At 48.4% G+C, this 23,294-nt stretch overlaps 1 protein-coding gene and 1 pseudogene across 1 annotated transcript; one reads left to right on the plus strand and one right to left on the minus strand.

Moving 5' to 3' along the window:
• Nucleotides 1-7,219: 7,219 nt before the first annotated feature.
• Nucleotides 7,220-9,121, plus strand: LOC142246765 (E3 ubiquitin/ISG15 ligase TRIM25-like; annotated as a pseudogene).
• A 2,186-nt stretch (nt 9,122-11,307) lies between these two features.
• On the minus strand, nt 11,308-22,213 carry WDR24 (WD repeat domain 24). Its single transcript, XM_075318448.1, has 9 exons — nt 21,580-22,213; nt 19,141-19,318; nt 18,096-18,768; nt 17,838-17,953; nt 17,649-17,764; nt 17,468-17,572; nt 15,876-16,213; nt 14,114-14,298; nt 11,308-14,025 (listed from the first exon to the last, which is right to left on the minus strand). The coding sequence occupies exons 1-9, from the start codon at nt 22,049-22,051 to the stop codon at nt 13,857-13,859; spliced, it is 2,352 nt and encodes a 783-aa protein (XP_075174563.1). The 5' UTR covers nt 22,052-22,213; the 3' UTR covers nt 11,308-13,856.
• Nucleotides 22,214-23,294: the final 1,081 nt, after the last annotated feature.

Genomic DNA, 23,294 nt, shown 5'->3' on the forward strand with positions numbered 1-23,294 from the left:
CCGTGGAGCCCCTGGATTATACACCGTGGAGCCCCTGGATTATACACTGTGGAGCCGTGGATTATACACCGTGGAGCCCCTAGATTATACACCGTGGAGCCCCTAGATTATACACCGTGGAGCCCCTAGATTATACACCGTGGAGCCCTGGATTATACACCGTGGAGCCCTGCACCTTTACTGCCTTTTTGGATAGTAACCAGGATAGGAACACCCCACGACGCAGGACCGTGAGCATCGTGAGAACCTGGTGACCGTATCCACCGTATCACTGCTCGTTATCCTCTAATGCCATGTAAACCTTTGGTGGGCAATTTATCAAGGCTGGGGCTTTTCTGTGCCAACCTTCATGACGCGCCCCCTGGAGTAAGATCTGTCAGGGATATTTTACACCAGGGGGATGGGGAACCCCAATGATATCTGCGCCCCCCCAGTGATGTCTGCGCCCCAGCCCCTGTTGTAATGTGTATGTGCCCCAGCCCCTCTTGTGGTGTCTGTGCCCCAGCTCCTCTTGTGGTGTCTGTGCCCCAGCCCCTCTTGTGATGTGTATGTGCCCCAGCCCCTCTTGTGGTGTCTGTGCCCCAGCTCCTCTTGTGGTGTCTGTCCCCCAGCCCCTCTTGTAATGTGTATGTGCCCCTGCCCCTCTTGTAATGTGTATGTGCCCCTGCCCCTCTTGTAATGTGTATGTGCCCCTGCCCCTCTTGTAATGTGTATGTCCCTCAGCCCCTCTTGGAATGTGTATGTGCCCCAGCCCCTCTTGTGGTGTCTGTGCCCCAGCACCTCTTGTGATGTGTATGCGCAGATTTAGGAAAGTAGTGTTAGTTAGAATTTATTTTGGTGAGGGTGCAGGATTGAAATCTAGGGTTCCTTTGGAACCTGAAGGATAGAGAGTCTAGTGCCAAGTCTGTCTGAGGAAGCCTTTTCCAGGTGACAGCCTCAGACAGGTCCTAACAAGAGAGAGTAGCATTAGATAGTTTGTAGCATTAGATAGTTTTTTCAGTTAGGGTTGATTCAACTACTCTAGCATCAAGCCCGCTCCTCCGGCCAGCAGCTACTCTGTGGATGCAATCCTGGGCCTGTGGAAACTATGGAAATAAGCTACTTAAAGCCTTTTTCCTAAATTTTAGAAACTATCTAAGGCCATCAGCTCAAAAAGGCTTCCTCAGACAGACCTGGCACAAGCCACTCCAATCTGCAGGTCCAGAAGGAACCCTGGCCTTCACCATTACCCTTGTTCAGGGTTCCTTTTGGACCTGCAGATTGGAGTGGCTTGTGCCAGGTCTGTCTGAGGAAGCCTTTTTGAGGTGATGGCCTTAGATAGTTTCTAAAATTTAGGAAAAAGGCTTTAAGTAGCTTATTTCCATTAGGGTTATTTTACAGCGTGAGCAATGAGATGATGGATCTCTCCACCACATTATCTTATGGTCATGGAGGCCTGTGCGCCTTTCTTGACTATTTGCAGGTTATTGGCACTAGATTATGGGACGTTGATCCAGGGAACTAGTCTGATTGCCCTATGTGGAGTCGGGAAGGAATTTTTCCCCTAATATGGGGCAATTGTCTTTTGCCTCATGGGGTTTTCGCCTTCCTCTGGATCAACACATTAGCTTTTAGGCTGAACTTGTGTCTTTCAACCTTAAGGCTATGACCCTGTTCCTGGGGCCGACGCCTCCGACAGATCCCAACATTCAGGGGAAAAGGATTAGTTAAAGAGGGAGAAATTAAAAGCAAAGCTCCAGAAACATAAACTAAAATCCCCAAAAAATGTATAAGTTCCAAATAATATAATATAGAGCAAAAGTATAATCCTGTCCGGTTCCATGTCAGGGCATTAGTGCATTAGTCTGTGATCTGGGCAGATTAATGCTGCTGCTCTTGTATATTAAATAGGACATTTTGGGGAATTTTAGTTTTTCTGTAGCTTTGCTGTTAATTTTAGGGTAGGGACTCGCAAGACAGGAGGACCCTTGACGTGGGTTGCGAGCTTTGTGTATTTTGGCCAAAATATCAACCAATGCCACATAAATTTTATATTGTTTTTCCATGTTATATTTATTTGTATACAGGCGCTGGGCTCTACATGTGTTTGACCAGCGCCCTATACAAGCCTTATCTAATACTGAGCAGTCGCCCCCTCCATGAATCGGGAGGTTGTGAGTGGGGGTCTCATCAGTATTTTGCCTCCATCTTTAGTGCAGTATTTTCTGTGACCCGGGCAGGTAAATTCTGCTGCCCCTATTTATTGCTATATTGCACTTATGACATTTTGGGGAATTTTAATTCCTTATTCTGTGGCTTTTACTTTTAATTCTATCAAAGGGACTCAAAATACAATGAGGACCCTTGACGTGGGTTGCAAGGTTGTGTTTATTTGGCCAAAATATCGACCAATACCTCATATATCAATCATATATATTATTTTGCACATTATATGTACGGTATACTAGCTGTAGTTCTCGACGTTGCCAGGGATAATTGTCCCTCTCTCCCAGTCTCTTTTCCCTGTCTGTATGTCTTTGTCTGTCTCTTTGTCTGTCTCTTTCCCTGTCTCTATCTCCCGTCTCTTTCCCTGTCTCTTTCCGTCTCTTTGTCCGTCTCTATCTCCCTGTCTGTCTCTTTCCCTGTCCGTCCGTCTCTTTCCCTGTCTGTCTGTTTTGGCAAACTCCAGCCTGGCTTTTTTATGTCTCGGGGTAAGAAGTGGGGTCTTCCTTGGTATCCTACCATACAGTCCCTTTTCATTCAGACGCCGACGGATAGTACGGATTGACACTGTTGTACCCTCGGACTGCAGGGCAGCTTGAACTTGTTTGGATGTTAGTCGAGGTTCTTTATCCACCATCCGCACAATCTTGTGTTGAAATCTCTCGTCAATGTTTCTTTTCCTTCCACATCTAGGGAGGTTAGCCGCAGTGCCATGGGCTTTACACTTCTTGATGACACTGTGCACCGTAGACACAGGAACTTTCAGGTCTTTGGAGATGGACTTGTAGCCTTGAGATTGCTCGTGCTTCCCCACAATTTGGAGTCTCAAGTCCTCAGACAGTTCTTTGCTCTTCTTTCTTCTCTCCATGCTCTATGTGGTGCACACAAGGACACAGGACAGAGGTGGCGTCAACTTTAATCCATGTCACCTGCTGCAAGTGTCATTTATTATTGCCAACACCTGTTAGGTGCCACAGGTAAGTTACAGGTGCTGTTATTACACAAATTAAAGAAGCAGCACAGGATTTTTCAAACAGTGCCAATACTTTTGTCCACCTCTTTTTTATGTTTGGTGTGGAATTATATCCAATTTGGCTTCTTTTTTTTTCCCTGAAGACAAATTAAATGAAGATAATACCAAAGAATTTGTGATTGCAATCATTTTCAGGAAGAAACTGAGTATTATCTGACAGAATTGCAGGGGTGCCAATACTTTTGGCCAGCACTGTAATACTGCTCCTATGTACAAGAATATACCTACTATAATACTGCCCCTATGTACAAGAATATAACTACTATAATACTGTCCCCTATGTACAAAAATATAACTACTATAATACTGCCCCTATATACAAGAATATAACTACTATAATACTGCTCCTATGTACAAGAATATAATTACTATAATACTGCCCTCTATATACAAGAATATAATTACTATAATACTGCCCTCTATATACAAGAATATAACTACTATAATACTGCCCCCTATGTACAAGAATATAACTACTATAATACTGCCCCTATGTACAAGAATATAACTACTATAATACTGCCCCCTATGTACAAGAATATAACTACTATAATACTGCCCCCTATGTACAAGAATATAACTACTATAATACTGCCCCCTATGTACAAGAATATAACTACTATAATACTGCCCCCTATGTACAAGAATATAACTACTATAATACTGCCCCCTATGTACAAGAATATAACTACTATAATACTGCCCCCTATGTACAAGAATATAACTACTATAATACTGCCCCCTATGTACAAGAATATAACTACTATAATACTGCCCCTATGTACAAGAATATAACTACTATAATACTGCCCCTATGTACAAGAATTTAACTACTATAATACTGCCCCTATGTACAAGAATATAACTACTAATAATACTGCCTCCTATGTACAAGAATTTAACTACTATAATACTGCTTCCTATGTACAAGAATATAACTACTATAATACTGCCTCCTATGTACAAGAATATAACTACTATAATACTGCCCCTATGTACAAGAATATAACTACTATAATACTGCTCCTATGTACAAGAATATAACTACTATAATACTGCCCCTATATACAAGAATATAACTACTATAATACTGCCCCCATGTACAAGAATATAACTACTATAATACTACCCCTATGTATAGGAATATAACTACTATAATACTGCCCCCATGTACAAGAATATAACTACTATAATACTGCCCCCTATGTACAAGAATATAACTACTATAATACTGCCCCCTATGTACAAGAATATAACTGCTATAATACTGCCCCTATGTACAAGAATATAACTACTATAATACTGCCCCTATATACAAGAATATAACTACTATAATACTGCCCCTATATACAAGAATATAACTACTATAATACTGCCCCCTATGTACAAGAATATAACTACTATAATACTACCCCTATGTACAGGAATATAACTACTATAATACTGCCCCCTATGTACAAGAATATAACTATTATAATACTGCTCCTATGTACAAGAATATAACTACTATAATACTGCCCCCTATGTACAAGAATATAACTACTATAATACTGCCCCCTATGTACAAGAATATAACTACTATAATACTGCCCCTATGTACAAGAATATAACCACTATAATACTGCCCCATATGTACAAGATTATAACTACTATAATACTGCTCCCTATGTACAAGAATATAACTACTATAATACTGCCCCCTATGTACAGGAATATAACTACTATAATACTGCCCCTATGTACAAGAATATAGCTACTATAATACTGCCCCTATGTACAAGAATATAGCTACTATAATTCTGCCCCCTATGTACAAGAATATAACTACTATAATACTGCCCCTATGTACAAGAATATAGCTACTATAATACTGCTCCTATGTACAAGAATATAACTACTATAATACTGCCCCTATGTACAAGAATATAGCTACTATAATACTGCCCCTATGTACAAGAATATAGCTACTATAATACTGCCCCTATGTACAAGAATATAGCTACTATAATACTGCCCCTATGTACAAGAATATAGCTACTATAATACTGCCCCTATGTACAAGAATATAACTACTATAATACTGCCCCTATGTACAAGAATATAGCTACTATAATACTGCCCCTATGTACAAGAATATAGCTACTATAATACTGCCCCTATGTACAAGAATATAGCTACTATAATACTGCCCCTATGTACAAGAATATAACTACTATAATACTGCCCCTATGTACAAGAACATAGCTACTATAATACTGCTCCTATGTACAAGAATATAGCTACTATAATACTGCCCCTATATACAAGAATATAACTGCTATAATACTGCTCCTATGTACAAGAATATAACTACTATAATACTGCCCCTATGTGCAAGAATATAACTACTATAATACTGCCCCATATGTACAAGAATATAACTACTATAATACTGCCCCTATGTGCAAGAATATAACTACTATAATACTGCCCCTATGTGCAAGAATATAACTACTATAATACTGCCCCTATATGCAAGAATATAGCTACTATAATACTGCCCCTATGTGCAAGAATATAACTACTATAATACTGCCCCTATGTACAAGAATATAGCTACTATAATACTGCCCCTATGTACAAGAATATAACTACTATAATACTGCCCCTATGTACAAGAACATAGCTACTATAATACTGCTCCTATGTACAAGAATATAGCTACTATAATACTGCCCCTATATACAAGAATATAACTGCTATAATACTGCTCCTATGTACAAGAATATAACTACTATAATACTGCCCCTATGTGCAAGAATATAACTACTATAATACTGCCCCATATGTACAAGAATATAACTACTATAATACTGCCCCTATATGCAAGAATATAACTACTATAATACTGCCCCCTATGTGCAAGAATATAACTACTATAATACTGCCCCTATGTGCAAGAATATAACTACTATAATACTGCCCCTATATACAAGAATATAACTACTATAATACTGCCCCTATATACAAGAATATAACTACTATAATACTGCCCCTATATACAAGAATATAACTACTATAATACTGCCCCTATGTACAAGAATATAACTACTATAATACTGCCCCTATATACAAGAATATAACTACTATAATACTGCTCCTATGTACAAGAATATAACTACTATAATACTGCCCCTATGTGCAAGAATATAACTACTATAATACTGCCCCCTATGTGCAAGAATATAACTACTATAATACTGCCCCTATGTGCAAGAATATAACTACTATAATACTGCCCCTATATACAAGAATATAACTACTATAATACTGCCCCTATATACAAGAATATAACTACTATAATACTGCCCCTATATACAAGAATATAACTACTATAATACTGCCCCTATGTACAAGAATATAACTACTATAATACTGCCCCTATATACAAGAATATAACTACTATAATACTGCTCCTATGTACAAGAATATAACTACTATAATACTGCCCCTATGTACAAGAATATAACTGCTATAATACTGCTCCTATATACAAGAATATAACTACTATAATACTGCCCCCTATATACAAGAATATAACTACTATAATACTGCCCCTATATACAAGAATATAACTACTATAATACTGCCCCTATATACAAGAATATAACTACTATAATACTGCTCCTATGTACAAGAATATAACTACTATAATACTGCCCCTATGTGCAAGAATATAACTACTATAATACTGCCCCCTATGTGCAAGAATATAACTACTATAATACTGCCCCTATGTGCAAGAATATAACTACTATAATACTGCCCCTATATACAAGAATATAACTACTATAAAACTGCCCCTATATACAAGAATATAACTACTATAATACTGCCCCTATATACAAGAATATAACTACTATAATACTGCCCCTATGTACAAGAATATAACTACTATAATACTGCCCCTATATACAAGAATATAACTACTATAATACTGCTCCTATGTACAAGAATATAACTACTATAATACTGCTCCTATGTACAAGACTATAACTACTATAATACTGCTCCCTATGTACAAGAATATAACTACTATAATACTGCCCCTATGTGCAAGAATATAACTACTATAATACTGCCCCCTATGTGCAAGAATATAACTACTATAATACTGCCCCTATGTGCAAGAATATAACTACTATAATACTGTCATCTCGCACGGATGCGGTGAGGGGGCGGATGTATTTGTCTGTGGATATTAAAACCAGCGTGTCTGGATTTTCTGCATAGAAGACATCCTGGTTGCGGTATTCTACACTCTGGATGGCAGACAGTGTGACATGGCTCTGACTGTCTGGGGGAATGAGCTGACATGTTGCATCTGCCTGGACCTTTACACAGGACCGGTGACCCTCTCCTGTGGGCACAGTTTCTGCATGGAATGCATTCGAGACCCAGGAAGGTTATGGCCTCTACTCCTGCCCCGAGTGTAGAGCCAGCTTCGATACCAGGCCATGCCTTCAAAAGAGCTTAAGGCTCAGTAACATTGTGGAGACTCTCCGGACCACCAAGGCGGAGAACAGCAGTGCCATCCACTGCAGCTACTGCGTCCACTCCATCGTACCGGCTATAAAGACTTGTCTGAACTGTGAGGCTTCGCTATGTGCAGTCCATGTAAAGGTCCACAACACTTCACTAGACCACGTTCTGACGGAGCCAACCAACTTCTCCAAGGACAGAAAGTGCTCCATCCACCAGAAGATCCTGGAGTATTACTGCCCCGACGACGCCACCTGCATCTGCATATCATGCCGGCTGGACGGCAGCCACAGAGGACACTTGGTGGAGATTTTTCAAGAGGCTTCAGAGAAGAAAAGGGATCAGGAACTCAGACCCATCTTGGAGAAGCTGTCCTACCAAAAGAAACTGATGGAGGAGAAGATCCAGGCTCTGAGGGAACATAAGCAAGAAATACACGAAAAAACGGTGACCTTAACGGATAGGACGAGCGGGCTCTTCAGTGAGATTATAAAACAAGTGAAGGCTCTGGAGAAAGAGGTTCTCGAAGAGATCGCCAAGTAGAGCAAGCTGTTGTCACTCACAGTCTCGGATCTGATCCATCAGGTGGAGATCCAAAAGGAGACGCTGTCTGCGCAGATTTTGGAAGTTGAACAGTTTTGTGGTCATGCCGATCCATTGACCATTCTCCGGGAAAAACACCCGTACTACGACCTCAACCCCAGATATTGTCCTCTACCGGACACGGGGAGTCTGGACGAGGAGCCCGTATCTTTGATCCTACACAGAGGTCTCGGACATGTTGCTAATCTCATGTTTAAAGGAGCCAAGAGCCAATTTCCCCAGACAATAGAGACATGTAATGTCCTGTTGGACCTCCACACCGCTCACCATAATATCGTCCTCTCCGTTGCCTTCTCTTCTCCGATCTCCATGAACTATCTAGATCGTCCGGAAAGGTTTAGATCACGGCAGGTGTTAAGCTCCTCCAGATTCTCCTCAGGTAAACACTACTGGCAGGTGAACTTGAGTAAAGCGCCGATGTGGATTATCGGAGTGGCCTACGGTAGCATCGAGAGGAAAAGTGACGGAGACAAGTCCTACATTGGCCATAATGAGAAATCCTGGGGGTTCACTTTCCGGACATATCTCTTCGCTTTGCACAACAAAACCACCCGGCAGATCCATCAGGAGTCTCCGCCGCCGGCAGTGGGAGTCTACCTGGACTACGACGCCGGACGTCTGTCTTTCTATGACCTCCGATCGACGAGACACCTGCACACGATCATTGCCACCTTCACCGAGCCGCTCTATGCCGCTGTCTACGTGTTTGAGGATTCTCGTATTAGGATTATGCGTGGACTATTCCAGCTTCTGGCCTCCTAATTCCTCAGAAGGTAAAGGTAATGGCATATACACTAGAATACGCCCTCACTTTATGATTGGCAGCAGGGGTTTGACCTCTAGTAACCCCACCAACCCTGACGATCAGGGGCCACAATTCTGATCCGGTCTTTTCCTGCGCCGTGGCATCCTTACAGTGATTCTTCATCCGTAGGATCAGTTCCCGGATCATACAGTGATGGCACAGCCGAGCTATACGCGGTCACATTAAAAGCTGGATGAACCCCTTCAATAGAACCTTCTTACTGGCCGGATGTGAACATAATGGACTAGAAATGAGCCCCATGTTATTTTTTTGTGCTGCTGTTCAGGCATTGACCACTTGATGGCGCTGTGGGTTTATAATAAAATTGCAGTCTTACCTCCCGCTGTGCTGTATGTAATATAGTGCGGAGGTGTTATTAGGTGGTTAACGCATACATTTTCGTTTTATAAGACGCACCCCAAATTTAGAGGAGGAAAATGGGAAAAAAATCATTTTTAATGTTAAAATGAGGGTCAGTCTTATAATTCTAGTGTGTCTTAATCCTAGTGCTCACCAGGAGGGAGCGGCGGTGGTGGGGGGGGCTCAGGAGGGTCACAGGAGGCAGGGTCAGCGATGCTGCGGGCTCAGAGGAGGGGGTGTTACGGTTCAGGATGGTCGGCAATAACGCGGGCTGAGGGATGTCACAGCTGCGGCCGCTATTGATCTGCCGACGGGCTGCGAGGGTGTCGCGGCGGTCGAGTGACTCAGGAGGATCACAGGACGGGGTGTCTCGGAGGCGGGTGCCATTGATCTGCCGGCGGGCTGCAAGGGTGTCGCGGCGGTCGAGCGACTCAGGAGGATCACAGGATGGGGTGTCTCGGAGGCGGGTGCCAGTGATCTGCTGGCGGGCTGCGAGGATGTCGCGGTGGTCGAGCGACTCAGGAGGATCACAGGATGTTGTGTCCCGGAGGCGGGTGCCATTAATCTGCAGGCGGGCTGCGAGCGTGTCGCGGCGGTCGAGCAACTCAGGAGGATCACAGGACGGGGTGTCTCGGTGGCGGGTGCCATTGATCTGCTGACGGGCTGTGAGGGTGTCGCGGCGGTCGAGCGACTCAGGAGGATCACAGGATGGGGTGTCTCGGAGGCGGGTGCCATTGATCTGCTGGCGGGCTGCGGGGGTGTCGCGGTGGTCGAGCGACTCAGGAGGATCACAGGACGGGGTGTCTTGGAGGCGGGTGCCATTAATCTGCAGGCGGGCTGTGAGGGTGTCGCGGCGGTCGAGCGACTCAGGAGGATCAAAAGGACGGGGTGTCGGAGGCAGGTGCCATTGATCTGCCGGCGGGCTGCGAGGGTGTTGCGGCGGCGGACGCCATTGATGTGCTGGTGGACTGCAGTGGAGCGACTCAGGAGGGTCATGGGACGAGGTGTATCTCGGCAGCGGGTGTCATTGATCTGCCGGCAGGCTGCGGGTGCGACACTGCATTGGAGCTACTCAGAAGGGTCATGGGACGGGGTGTCTCGGCAGTGGGTGCCATTGATCTGACTGCGGGCTCCGTTGAATCGTCTAATGTTGACGAGACGGACTTCAAGAAAATGACTGCGGAGGTAGCGCGTGTGCAGATAGGTCTCCGCAGCCATTTTCTTGAAGTCCATCGCGTCAATCTGCGGACTCGCCGCCATTTTCTTGAAGTCCATCGCGTGAACCGCGGGTTATTCAATCGAGCCCACATTCAGATCACTGGCACCGGCCGCCGCGACACCCTGTCCTGTGACTCTGCTGAGTTGCTCCATTGCAGTGACACCTCCGCAGCACCCCGGCAGATCAATGTCACCCGCCGAGACACCCTTGAGCCCGTTCTGTGACCCTGCCTCTTATGACCCCGCTCCACCACCGCCGCCCCAGTAAGCCATATGCGTTTTGTAAGACGCACCCCCATTTTACCCCCAGTTTTTTTTTGGGGGGGGGGGGTGTCTTACAATGCGGAAAATACAGTCGTTTGAGGCAGAGCTGTAGTTAATTTTTGGAATTTTTGAGTCACGTCTAGGGGAAAACCGCGAGTTTTCTGTTTGCTGGGGTCTATATCTACATTTATACATCGATGGATATAGAAATATACATAACACCACATCGCACCCAACTGTGGTCGATACGTAGACGACGTCCCACTGAGAAGATACAGATCAGACAGGTTCGGGAGGGGAGGGTGGTACAAAATGCCGACAGGCTTTAATAAATACACGCACAAACTAAAACGTCGCGCCTTCCACAAAGAGCGGCCGAGTCACCGCGAGGTAATTGGAGAATAAGTAAAATAAGGGTCCTGGTGAGGAGGCGACACGGATTGTATCCAACTTCATAAGGCAAAAGGAGAAGGCTGAGGACAGCGGGGATCAGGAGCACTTTCTACATCATTTCCTCGCAGCTTTGAAGATTTCGGAGGGGGACGGTCACTGTTTACTCCCAGAGGAATAATATCGGTCATTAGTCAGACACAGGGGCCTGGTTCGCAGCAGAAGTCACTTACGAGCTGAGCGGCGGTGCGACCATCACAGGGTCTGGGAATAAACAATGAAGGGTTTTCTTCCATCACATTAACCAGTTCCCTGCACTTAGCCAGTGTCCAGCAGTCAGTGACCTACCGGATTACTCCAGTGTTTGCTGGAGAGCACCGGAGGTCACTTTTCCATACAACTCTATGAGAGCCTCTTTCTGGACCCCATAGACTTGCATCAAGAACTTGTGACAGTCAAAAGCGAAGTCAGAAGATGGCACCGGGCGAATGATAAGTAAAGACGCCGGTGAGTGGGAATAAGGCTAAGTGCAGGGACCTTAGATTGGAAGCACCACTCTAGAATTATTTTTTTTTTAGCGCTGGAGTGGTGCTTTATGGAGGTCTCATAGACCCCACAGGTCATTCAATAGCACAAACATGCAGGAAACAGAAGGAACAACATGAAAAAAATGAAAACGAGAATGAAAAAAATGGTCTGTGAGCAGAGAATGAAGGAGGTGGGGAGAAAAAGAGGGAAGAAAGAAAGAGAAGAGGAGCAACGGAAAGCAAGGAGGAAGCAGGTACAAGGGAGAAACAGAGGACGCGAGTGATAACAATGGGCAAGGAAAAGAAAAAAGGGCGAGAAAGGGAAAAAGGGCGAGAAAGGGAAAAAGGGCGAGAAAGGGAAAAAGGGCGAGAAAGGGAAAAAGGGCGAGAAAGGGAAAAAGGGCGAGAAAGGGAAAAAGGGCGAGAAAAGAAAAAAGGGCGAGAAAGGGAAAAAGGGCGAGAAAGGGAAAAAGGGCGAGAAAGGGAAAAAGGGCGAGAAAGGGAAAAAGGGCGAGAAAGGGAAAAAGGGCGAGAAAGGGAAAAAAGGGCCGAGAAAGGGAAAAAAGGGCCGAGAAAGGGAAAAAAGGGCCGAGAAAGGGAAAAAAGGGCGAGAAAGGGAAAAAGGGCGAGAAAGGGAAAAAGGGCGAGAAAGGGAAAAAAGGGCGAGAAAGGGAAAGAGGGCGAGAAAGGGAGAGAGGGCGAGAAAGGGAGAGAGGGCGAGAAAGGGAGAGAGGGCGAGAAAGGGAGAGAGGGCGAGAAAGGGAGAGAGGGCGAGAAAGGGAGAGAGGGCGAGAAAGGGAGAGAGGGCGAGAAAGGGAGAGAGGGCGAGAAAGGGAGAGAGGGCGAGAAAGGGAGAGAGGGCGAGAAAGGGAGAGAGGGCGAGAAAGGGAGAGAGGGCGAGAAAGGGAGAGAGGGCGAGAAAGGGAGAGAGGGCGAGAAAGGGAGAGAGGGCGAGAAAGGGAGAGAGGGCGAGAAAGGGAAGGGGTCGAGAAAGGGAAGGGGTCGAGAAAGGGAAGGGGTCGAGAAAGGGAAGGGGTCGAGAAAGGGAAGGGGTCGAGAAAGGGAAGGGGTCGAGAAAGGGAAGGGGTCGAGAAAGGGAAGAGGACAAGAAAGGGAAGAGGACAAGAAAGGGAAGAGGACAAGAAAGGGAAGAGGACAAGAAAGGGAAGAGGACAAGAAAGGGAAGAGGACAAGAAAGGGAAGAGGACAAGAAAGGGAAGAGGACAAGAAAGGGAAGCGGACAAGGAAAACAAAGGGCAAGGAAAGACAAAAAAACGTGAGGGAAAGGAAGTGAGTTCACCACAAATTAACAAATAGAAAGTAAATAATGGAGAGAGGGATGACGGAGATTTGGGGGGGTACAGATGGGTGGTCTCATCATTCACTACTAAACTTATTAAAGGGCCAGCGTCCCAGTATTTTCAACAGCTATTCTGAGCAGTGTGTGTGACAGTTGCCGATCCTCCTCCTATGCCCGCAGGGTCCTAGCTCCTGATATGTGCAGCCTCGAACAAGGAGCACCAGGTCACCGCTCCCTCCGTACGGTGCACGGTATCCCCGTGTGCTGCTACGGGCAGCAGCAGGGGACAAAAAACATAAAATGGGTGAATGCAAGCGGAAAATATATCGCTATATATACTGGATGCAATGTAAAGTGAGCATCTAGCGGAGGACTCGGCTTGGCTCAATCCCCAACCCACAGTGGTTGCCCAGAGCCTCAGAAATGAAGCCCACATCTCTCACATGACGGGCAAACGCTCCGGCGTGTAATGTCCTTAATCTCAGGACCGGGGGGCTGCACATCGCAGGCGTCTGTGCCTTTAAATACAAACTGGTATTTCCAGGGGAAAACCAATCTTCAGATTTAGGGCTGGGGGGGCAAGACGCACCAAGACAAGGGTCTTATAAACGGAGGATGGGAACATGGCGGTGCTCAGCTGTATTCACAGAGGTGGCCGCAGCCGGCCGGGCAGTGGGAGTTCGTCTGCATCCAGTTCATGATGTGTTGCAGATGGCCGCCGTGCCCGCAGCCCTGGCACCAGACGAAGAGGCCCTTCACCACGTGGTGGCACACGGCGCACATACTGGCACACTGTCGGCATCTAGGAAGGGAAAGCAAGAAGCAAGTTTGCCCCACTGTTGTGATGACAGTATGGCGCCGCACTCCCCCCCATCCGCACCGCCACTCACCGGTCGCAGATCCAGCCCTTGTTGCTCATGGGCCGCTTGCAGTTGCTGCAGTTGATGTGGAGGGTGGTGGACGCCTGGTTCAGGCAGTTGATGGCGCTGCACGTGCTCAGTTTGATCACTTGGTTAGAGACGTTCCACAGCTTGAAGCGCTGCAGCAGATCGATGTAGGAGGTGAACCAGTGCTCCTGCGGGAGAGACCGGGGCGCAGACATTACACAATGGGGTCACCGCCCGCGATACACAACCGAACGCATCGCGGGCGCAAAGATGCAACGAGGTCGTATAGGGAGGAGGCGGAATCACAGCACAGACAGGGACGGGGGGACCCCGGGGGCCACAGAGACCCCAGATCCTTGCACATTTATGCATTTTGCAGTTTGGGGTGTTTTTGGTCCTAAGCAAAGTGCAGCAAAAGGATTTGTTTTCAATTTACTCTTGTGCAAATCATTAAAAAAATACATGACAAAGCCGCGAGCAGAAGAGGAGCGGGAAAAAGGGTCTGCACCCGGGAACCAGAGGAGGAAATGAAGCATGGAGCACAGCGGGGGGCACGACTACTACACGGAGGCACAGCGGGGGGCACGACTACTACACGGAGGCACAGCGGGGGGCACGACTACTACACGGAGGCACAGCGGGGGGCACGACTACTACACGGAGGCACAGCGGGGGGCACGACTACTACACGGAGGCACAGCGGGGGGCACGACTACTACACGGAGGCACAGCGGGGGGCACGACTACTACACAGAGGCACAGCGGGGGGCACGACTACTACACGGAGGCACAGCGGGGGGCACGACTACTACACGGAGGCACCGCGGGGGGCACGACTACTACACGGAGGCACCGCGGGGGGCACGACTACTACACGGAGGCACCGCGGGGGGCACGACTACTACACAGAGGCACAGCGGGGGGCACGACTAATACACGGAGGCACAGCGGGGGGCACGACTACTACACAGAGGCACAGCGGGGGGCACGACTAATACACGGAGGCACAGCGGGGGGCACGACTACTACACGGAGGCACAGCGGGGGGCACGACTACTACACGGAGGCACAGCCGGGGGCACGACTGCTACACGGAGGCACAGCCGGGGGCACGACTGCTACACGGAGGCACAGCCGGGGGCACGACTGCTACACGGAGGCACAGCCGGGGGCACGACTGCTACACGGAGGCACAGCCGGGGGCACGACTGCTACACGGAGGCACAGCCGGGGGCACGACTGCTACACGGAGGCACAGCCGGGGGCACGACTGCTACACGGAGGCACAGCCGGGGGCACGACTGCTACACGGAGGCACAGCCGGGGGCACGACTGCTACACGGAGGCACAGCGGGGGGCACGGCTGCTACACGGAGGCACAGCGGGGGGCACGACTGCTACACGGAGGCACAGCGGGGGGCACGACTGCTACACGGAGGCACAGCCGGGGGCACGACTGCTACACGGAGGCACAGCGGGGGGCACGACTGCTACACGGAGGCACAGCCAGGGGCACGACTGCTACACGGAGGCACAGCCAGGGGCACGACTGCTACACGGAGGCACAGCGGGTGCACGACTACTACATGGAGGCACAGCGGGGGGCACGACTACTTCATGGAGGCACAGCGGGGGAAGTGTTACTTCATGGAGGCACAGCGGGGGTTGCCCCAAGTATAGGAAAGTCAGGATCCTAAATCACAATACGCCCCGGGAGAGCCCCCCTGTGACCCCCCTGGACCATGGCATAAGTCCGGGCACTTACCTGCATCTGCTCCTCGATCTCCTTCCGGATGCGATCCCCCAGCACGATGAGCACGGAGGCCGCCATCTGCACGTCCCCCTGCTCCGCGTAGTAGCACAGCATGTCCCGCACAATGGGGTTGAAGAAGTCGGAGGGCAGCCTGTTCTCATACAAGGCATGCGAGATGGAGATGAGGGAGAAGGACTCCACCGGGGTCAGGGACACGGTCTCCGCCTCATTGCCGCTCACATGCGGGGAGTCCGCCTTATCCTGAAGGTGGTCCAGAGCCGAGGGGGTGTCTGTGATCTCATGACGAAGAGGAAAACCCTCCTGGGGAAGGATGTACTCCTGCTCCTCCGCTGTGACAGGAGAGAACCCATTATAGGGGACAGATCGGACTCCTATAGAATAAATCTACACCCTGTATTATACTCCAGAGCTGCACTCACTATTCTGCTGGTGCAGTCACTGTGTACATACATTACATTACTGATCCTGAGTTACCTCCTGTATTATACTCCAGAGCTGCACTCACTATTCTGCTGGTGCAGTCACTGTGTACATACATTACATTACTGATCCTGAGTTACATCCTGTATTATACTCCAGAGCTGCACTCACTATTCTGCTGGTGCAGTCACTGTGTACATACATTACATTACTGATCCTGAGTTATATCCTGTATTATACTCCAGAGCTGCACTCACTATTCTGCTGGTGGGGTCACTGTGTACATACATTACTGATCCTGAGTTACCTCCTGTATTATCCTCCAGAGCTGCACTCACTATTCTGCTGGTGCAGCCACTGTGTACATACATTACATCACTGATCCTGAGTTACCTCCTGTATTATACTCCAGAGCTGCACTCACTATTCTGCTGGTGCAGTCACTGTGTACATACATTACATTACTGATCCTGAGTTACCTCCTGTATTATACTCCAGAGCTGCACTCACTATTCTGCTGGTGCAGTCACTGTGTACATACATTACATTACTGATCCTGAGTTACATCCTGTATTATACTCCAGAGCTGCACTCACTATTCTGCTGGTGCAGTCACTGTGTACATACATTACATTACTGATCCTGAGTTATATCCTGTATTATACTCCAGAGCTGCACTCACTATTCTGCTGGTGCAGTCACTGTGTACATACATTACTGATCCTGAGTTACCTCCTGTATTATCCTCCAGAGCTGCACTCACTATTCTGCTGGTGCAGTCACTGTGTACATACATTACATCACTGATCCTGAGTTACCTCCTGTATTATCCTCCAGAGCTGCACTCACTATTCTGCTGGTGCAGCCACTGTGTACATACATTACATCACTGATCCTGAGTTACCTCCTGTATTATACTCCAGAGCTGCACTCACTATTCTGCTGGTGCAGTCACTGTGTACATACATTACTGACCCTGAGTTACCTCCTGTATTATACTCCAGAGCCGCACTCACTATTCTGCTGGTGCAGTCACTGTGTACATACATTACATTACTGACCCTGAGTTACCTTCTGTATTATACTCCAGAGCCGCACTCACTATTCTGCTGGTGCAGTCACTGTACATACATTACATTACATGGAGTGGCGGTATTACTCACGGTGCGGATGCTCGTTGTCCATTAGGTACAGCTCGTCGTCATCCCCCTCCACGTCCCCCAGGAGATAGTCTGCGGGAACGTCGCTGCCCTCCGTCTCCTCGTTCTCTAAACAGTGAATAGAAGCAATGAGACATGGCGGACAGAGGTGGACCACACACGAGCGCCGCGCCTCCGTCCTCACCATCGTTATTAATGGCGGTAGAGTCCATGAGGGTGCTGTCTGCCCGGCTGTCCGCCTTGCTGAGGTCCAGCCGCGCGTCGCTGCCCATCCCCGGTGTCATATCCTTCATGTTATAGCTGCACAGAGAAGGAAAGAGTTACCGGACGGGTCGGGGGATACGGAAGGCACAAGAGAGGTGCGGGAGCCCACCTGTTCAGGAGGGGCAGGGAGTTGCCGCTTTTGCCCAGGCTGTGGTTGAGATTGGTGGGCGGCACCGTGCCCGCGCTGCAGTAGATGATCCCCAGCATCGTCCACGTTTGTGCCACCTGGAGGGGCGATACCGAAAATCTGGTGAGATTGGAAGTCAGTACGATATATCCTGGACACCGCAATCCGGAGACTCTGAAGAACTACAACCGCCGGCCTTGATATAAGTCACGGGGGGGGGGGGGGGGGGGAGCTTGTTACCTGCCACCGGTTCAGTTCTCGAGCCACTTTAGCGTTGTGGTCACACAGTTCGGCCAGAGGTTTCCCGGCCAGGACGTACTTCTCCGCCGTGGTCACAAAGCAGCCCATGTCCCCGCCGCCCGCCTCGAACACCATCAGGCCGCTGGAGATGTTCTCGAACTGCTCCATGGGGTCCTGCTTCCTCAGGAAGAAGATGGGATGTCGCCGGTCGTAGGGTTTCCTATTGGAGTCGTGCGAGGAGGCGGAGGAGGAAATCAAACTTTCCTTGGCGGCAAACGCCAAGTCACCGAAGAGTCCGTAGCAGAGGCCTTCGGGGTTGGCGCGGTCTATGGGCCTCCGGGCGTCTCTGAAGATGTGCTGGTACAAGGTGCTGTCCTTAGATCCCGAGAGCATGAAGTACGGGTCGTGTAAGTGGCGCCAGACGATGCCCGTCGTCACGTCCTTGTGCTCTTCGAAGGTGGCGAAAGGTATGAACGGCCGGCGCACGTCCCACACATAGATGTTATGGTCCACCATCATGGAACACGTGCCTATGTGATACTTCCTTTCCGGGCGCCACTTCACCCGGGCCACGGAGGCGATGGTCTGCACGCAGTAGATTTCTTTGGCCCGGTTGGTGTTCATGTCCCACACTTTCACCATCTTGTCCCGGCCGCCGGTGGCCAGCCATCCTCTACGGGGAAGAGATCAAAGAGTGAGTGACAAGACGGCCAATGGGGATGGAAGAGAGTAAACCCGGTATAAAATATTAGGGTTAAGTGACATTATTTTTGCCTTCGAGAAACTTGTACCTTCACCCAGAGGCGTAGAAAAAAAAAATGGTGTAATGTGAGGAGGAGGGGGATGCAGCTGCAGTTTCTGAATGCTGTGAGAGGGGGGAGGGAGCTGCACTCACCAAATACTCAGCCTATGTACGGTTTACAGACAAAGGTAATATATTGTGAGAAATGTGGCCCTGAGTTTAGTGATGCCACGCACAACCTCATGATGTGCCACCGGCCTCCTATGTCTCCCGGTCTGGTTTTTTTTTCGGAGGGGTACATACCGATCCTCAGGGTGCCAGTCGCAGCAGAAGACGGGGCCGTTGTGGGCGGTGAACATGCGCTCAAAGCGGTCCGGCCTCCGGATGTCCCAGAGCTGGACGTTTCCGTTCTCGAACGTGGCGGCGAAGGTGAAGTAGTCCCGGATGCTGAACTGGACGTCTCTCACGCTCTCCGACTGACCTGGGAAGAGGAGGACGAGGACACGCGGCGTGAAGGAGACAAAATATAAAGATATACCCACGCACTCCGCGGCCTGGTAACCCCGGGGAAGACAGAGAAGAACTACAACTCCCCAGATGCCACGGCCGGCAGGAGGGAGCGGTCCATCCTCACAGCGCCCGTCTGCAGACCTGGCAGTATCATTCCCAGGTCACTACGATTACGCGGACACCGAAAATATCGTTTGTTTGGGGGTTTTTTTTACTTAAAAGACAATAAATTCGGAAATTTCTAAAAGTAAAATATAAATATTTTTCTTGCGTCTCCATTTTCTGAGACCCGCAGCGCTCTCATTTTTCACGGTCTGGGGCGGTGTGACAGCGTTTTTACGGACACCGCTTCGGGGAGGATACGATGTCCTGATCGCTTCTTAGAGTATTTTATTTCAATGTTGTGGCGGCCGAAAAACATAATTCTGGCGGGTTTTGTTTGGTTTTTTTTTTTATCTCATTACACTCTTTACCGGTCAGATTCATTTATTTTTCTATTTTGATAGATCGGACATTTACCAACGCAACAATAAAAAATGTGTGGGTTTTGTTTTTTTTTATTATTATTATTATTATTATTATCTTTTTTTTTTTTTTAATGGGGCAAAAGGGGGGCGATTCAAACTTTTTTTTTTTTCCCATATTTTCTTAAAACAGTTTTTTTACTTTTTACTGTATTTAAAGGGAACCTGTCACCACTTTTTTGCCCTATAAGCTGCTGTGGCCCCCAACAGTGGGCTCTTATATACAGCATTCTAACATGCTGTATATAAGAGCCTAGGCCGCTGTGTAAAACATAAAAATCACTTAATAATATTCACCTAGAAGGTCGCTGCGGTGCACAACAGTCGGATGGGTGTCTACGTCCTCCGGGACCGGCGCCTCCTCCTCCTCTTCTGAAGCCACGGTGCATGACGTGTCTACGTCATACACACTCGCCGGCACTGAGGTCCTGCGCAGGCGCACTTTGATTTGCCCCGGTCTGGGCAGATCAAAGTATTGTAGTGCGCCTGCGCAGGACCTCAGTGCCGGCGCGTGTGGATGACGTAGACGCATCATGCATCGCGCCTTCAGAAGAAGGACAAAGATGGGCGAAAGAGGAGGCACCGGAACCGGAGGACGGAGACACCCATCCGACTGTTGTGCACCGCAGCGACCGTTTAGGTGAGTATTATAAAGTGATTTTTATGTTCTCACAGCGGCCTGCGCTCTTATATACAGTATGTTAGAATGTGTATATAAGAGCCCACTGGTGGTGGCAGCAGCTTATAGGGCAAAAAACTGGTGACAGGTTCCCTTTAAATAGTCCCCTTATGAAACCTAAATCTGTGACTGCCTGATCGCTTGTGCTGTACATAGCAGTGCATCAGCACTGCTATGTATAGCAAAAATCACGCTTTCCTATAAACACCAGCTAAATGCTGGCTTTCACAGGAGTACTATAATAGAAATAAACTAAACCTGAAAACATAAAGGAGCATTAGGGTGTTACCTGATGACATAGGGGTGGCGGGGATGAATTTAATCCTCCCCTGGTGAGGATCTGTGAAATACAGCCACTATGTAGGCATAAAAGCTGCTGCAGATCCACGGGTGAAGAGACACCGAGCCGAAATACAACAAAGTAGAAGGTGGTCCCCCTGCGCTGCCCATAAAACCAAACGAGGAGACGGATAAAGTGTAACAGATTTATCTACGCGTTTCAAGGCGATCTGGCCTTTTCGCCAAAACAAAACCATAATCAATGGTTTAACCCTGCAGAAGAGGCCAGATCGCCTCGAAACGTGTACCTGTAAAATTTTATCCAACTCATTGTTTGGTTACACGGGCAGCGCAGGGGGACCACTTTCTTCTTTGTTGTATTCCAGCTAGGGGTACCGTAATGACAGGCGGCACGGGGGTCTTCAGCTGTTATGGCAACCCATCAGCACCCCGTGATTACGTCATGGAAGCATGGAATGGCGCACCCCCCTGCTAGTGCGCAGTAACTGCATTGAAATCAGCATTTAACAGGTTACCAGCTGCGAGCTGAGCTCCGCACCACCCGTGGCTGTTAGAGGCACATAATGGCTGATTAAATCAGCCATCATCTGCCAGGAATTATGTGGGCTTACATCTTTATCTCAGGGACCTGACATATGAAGTGACCGCACGTCATATGTCATGAAGGGGTTAACCATTGACGAGTGCTGCTGGCTACGTACGTGTAGTGCGAGTCGCGGCCTCACTCACCGGAGAAGGTGCTGACCGAGTCCTTCTTGCGGAGGTCGAAGCACTTCATGAACCCGTCCTGGGAGCCGCTGAGCAGCATGTAGACCTCGGTGGGGTGGAAGCAGACCTTGTTGACCGTCCTCTTGTGCTCCGTGAAGAGCTGGTCCTGCTTGTTCCGGGAGGGTTTCCCCAGGTTCCAGGTCACCACTACTCCATTAGTGGCGGCGGTGGCCAGCAGGTTCTCATCCATCTGGTGCCACACCACATCGGCGCAGCTGAAATTCAGCGACGGCTTCCGCCCCACTCTCAGGTTCAGCTTTTCCGCAAAGTGGTCGTCCTCCAAGGAGTAGATCTTGAAGATGTTGCGTCCGGCCACCACCACTTGTGTGGCGTCGCGGCAGACGCTGATGGCGTTGGCGGGGGCGTCGAGGTGACAGAACATGGTGCGGCCTGTCAGGGTGTTCCCGCCGAGGGCCGTGGTCACCCTTGCCATCTTCTCTATGGCAGCAGGTCCACGGCCGCTGGCCCCCTTCCACACACCGCTGAGGGTCTCCACAAGAGCGGTTCTACAGACCAACACAGAGAAAGAGCAAGACCCTCCGGGAACGCGGGGCACAAAGGGGGGCCGAGGGGGCTCCGCCGAGGACCGGCTCCAGTATGGACGCTACACAGCCAGGAAAATCTGCAGATACAAGAGCAAAGGATTCTGGGATCAGAACAAACAACCATAGAAAGTTTCCAGAGGGTGGAATGGGGCAGAGATAACGGGAGGGGTCCCCGGACTAGAAGCCCCCAATAGTCAGTGACTAAAACCCACCCAGCTACAAAATATGGAGAACTACAACCCCCATGTGATCAGATACAGGAGAACTACAACCCCCATGTGATCATTCCCTGTAACTAGCCTGGGGGACTAAAAGTCGCAGAACGTCCGACTACTTCCCGCTAAGAATAACGGACAGCACCTGCTTCTGTAGACAAGGAGAAAGTATCGGGAGGGAAGCAGAATGCCGGTGCACCCGCCGTGTCCGGCAGCCGACCCCTCACACCCTCCGAGGCACACAGGACTCACCGGCTCTCGCTCGTGACACCGGAAACAGCCGAAATTGGAAATGGTCCGACACTTATTTTCATCCCCCATATGCTCAGTAATCCCAGAATAAAGGTTCCGCGCGCAGAACGTTCCGCCTGGACTGATGGGAGAATGTGTGGTCCTAACTCCCCAGGGGTGGGGTGGGTTCCGGTACAGGGGAGGCTGCACATGTGACTGCAGAGCCCCCATAGCAGTGTCTGCTGGAGAGCCTCCATAATGAGGATTATTCAACGCCATTCCACCAGTTTTTAGCGTTTTTATTGCTGTTGACGTGATATTTTGCGCTGACCCTGTCCCCCATCTCCAGACGTATCTGTACCCCAGCGATCCCTCTTCAAGTTCTTCGATTTTTCCTCCTCGCCGTCCAAGAGCGATTATTTTGTCATTTTTGGTTGCTCGTGTTGTGCCCGGGGCTTTTTTTCTGGGAGACATAGTTTTTTATTATTATTTTTTTCACTTTCTGATCCTTTTTTTTTTTTTTTTAATTATTATTATTATTATTATTATTATTTTATTTTATTTTTTTCACTTTCTGATCTTTTTTTTATTATTATTATTATTATTATTATTTATTTTATTTATTTTTTGGAATATGAAAAATGACCCAAATAACAACCGTTCTTCCATTGTTATTTTTTTTTTT

Source organism: Anomaloglossus baeobatrachus, chromosome 7, assembly GCF_048569485.1.
Source record: "Anomaloglossus baeobatrachus isolate aAnoBae1 chromosome 7, aAnoBae1.hap1, whole genome shotgun sequence".
Lineage (NCBI taxonomy): Eukaryota > Metazoa > Chordata > Amphibia > Anura > Aromobatidae > Anomaloglossus > Anomaloglossus baeobatrachus.

What these genes read in the sequence shown, in the direction of transcription:
- WDR24 (XM_075318448.1), bottom strand. Translation starts at nt 22,051, where the DNA reads ATGGCAAGGGTGACCACGGCCCTCGGCGGGAACACCCTGACAGGCCGC. An exon ending in GAGAACTGAACCGGTGGCAG is followed by an intron (nt 17,954 to 18,095) that starts GTAACAAGCTCC and finishes TCGCCCCTCCAG; the next exon opens with GTGGCACAAACGTGGACGAT. An exon ending in AGATCGAGGAGCAGATGCAG is followed by an intron (nt 14,299 to 15,875) that starts GTAAGTGCCCGG and finishes TCTCTCCCGCAG; the next exon opens with GAGCACTGGTTCACCTCCTA.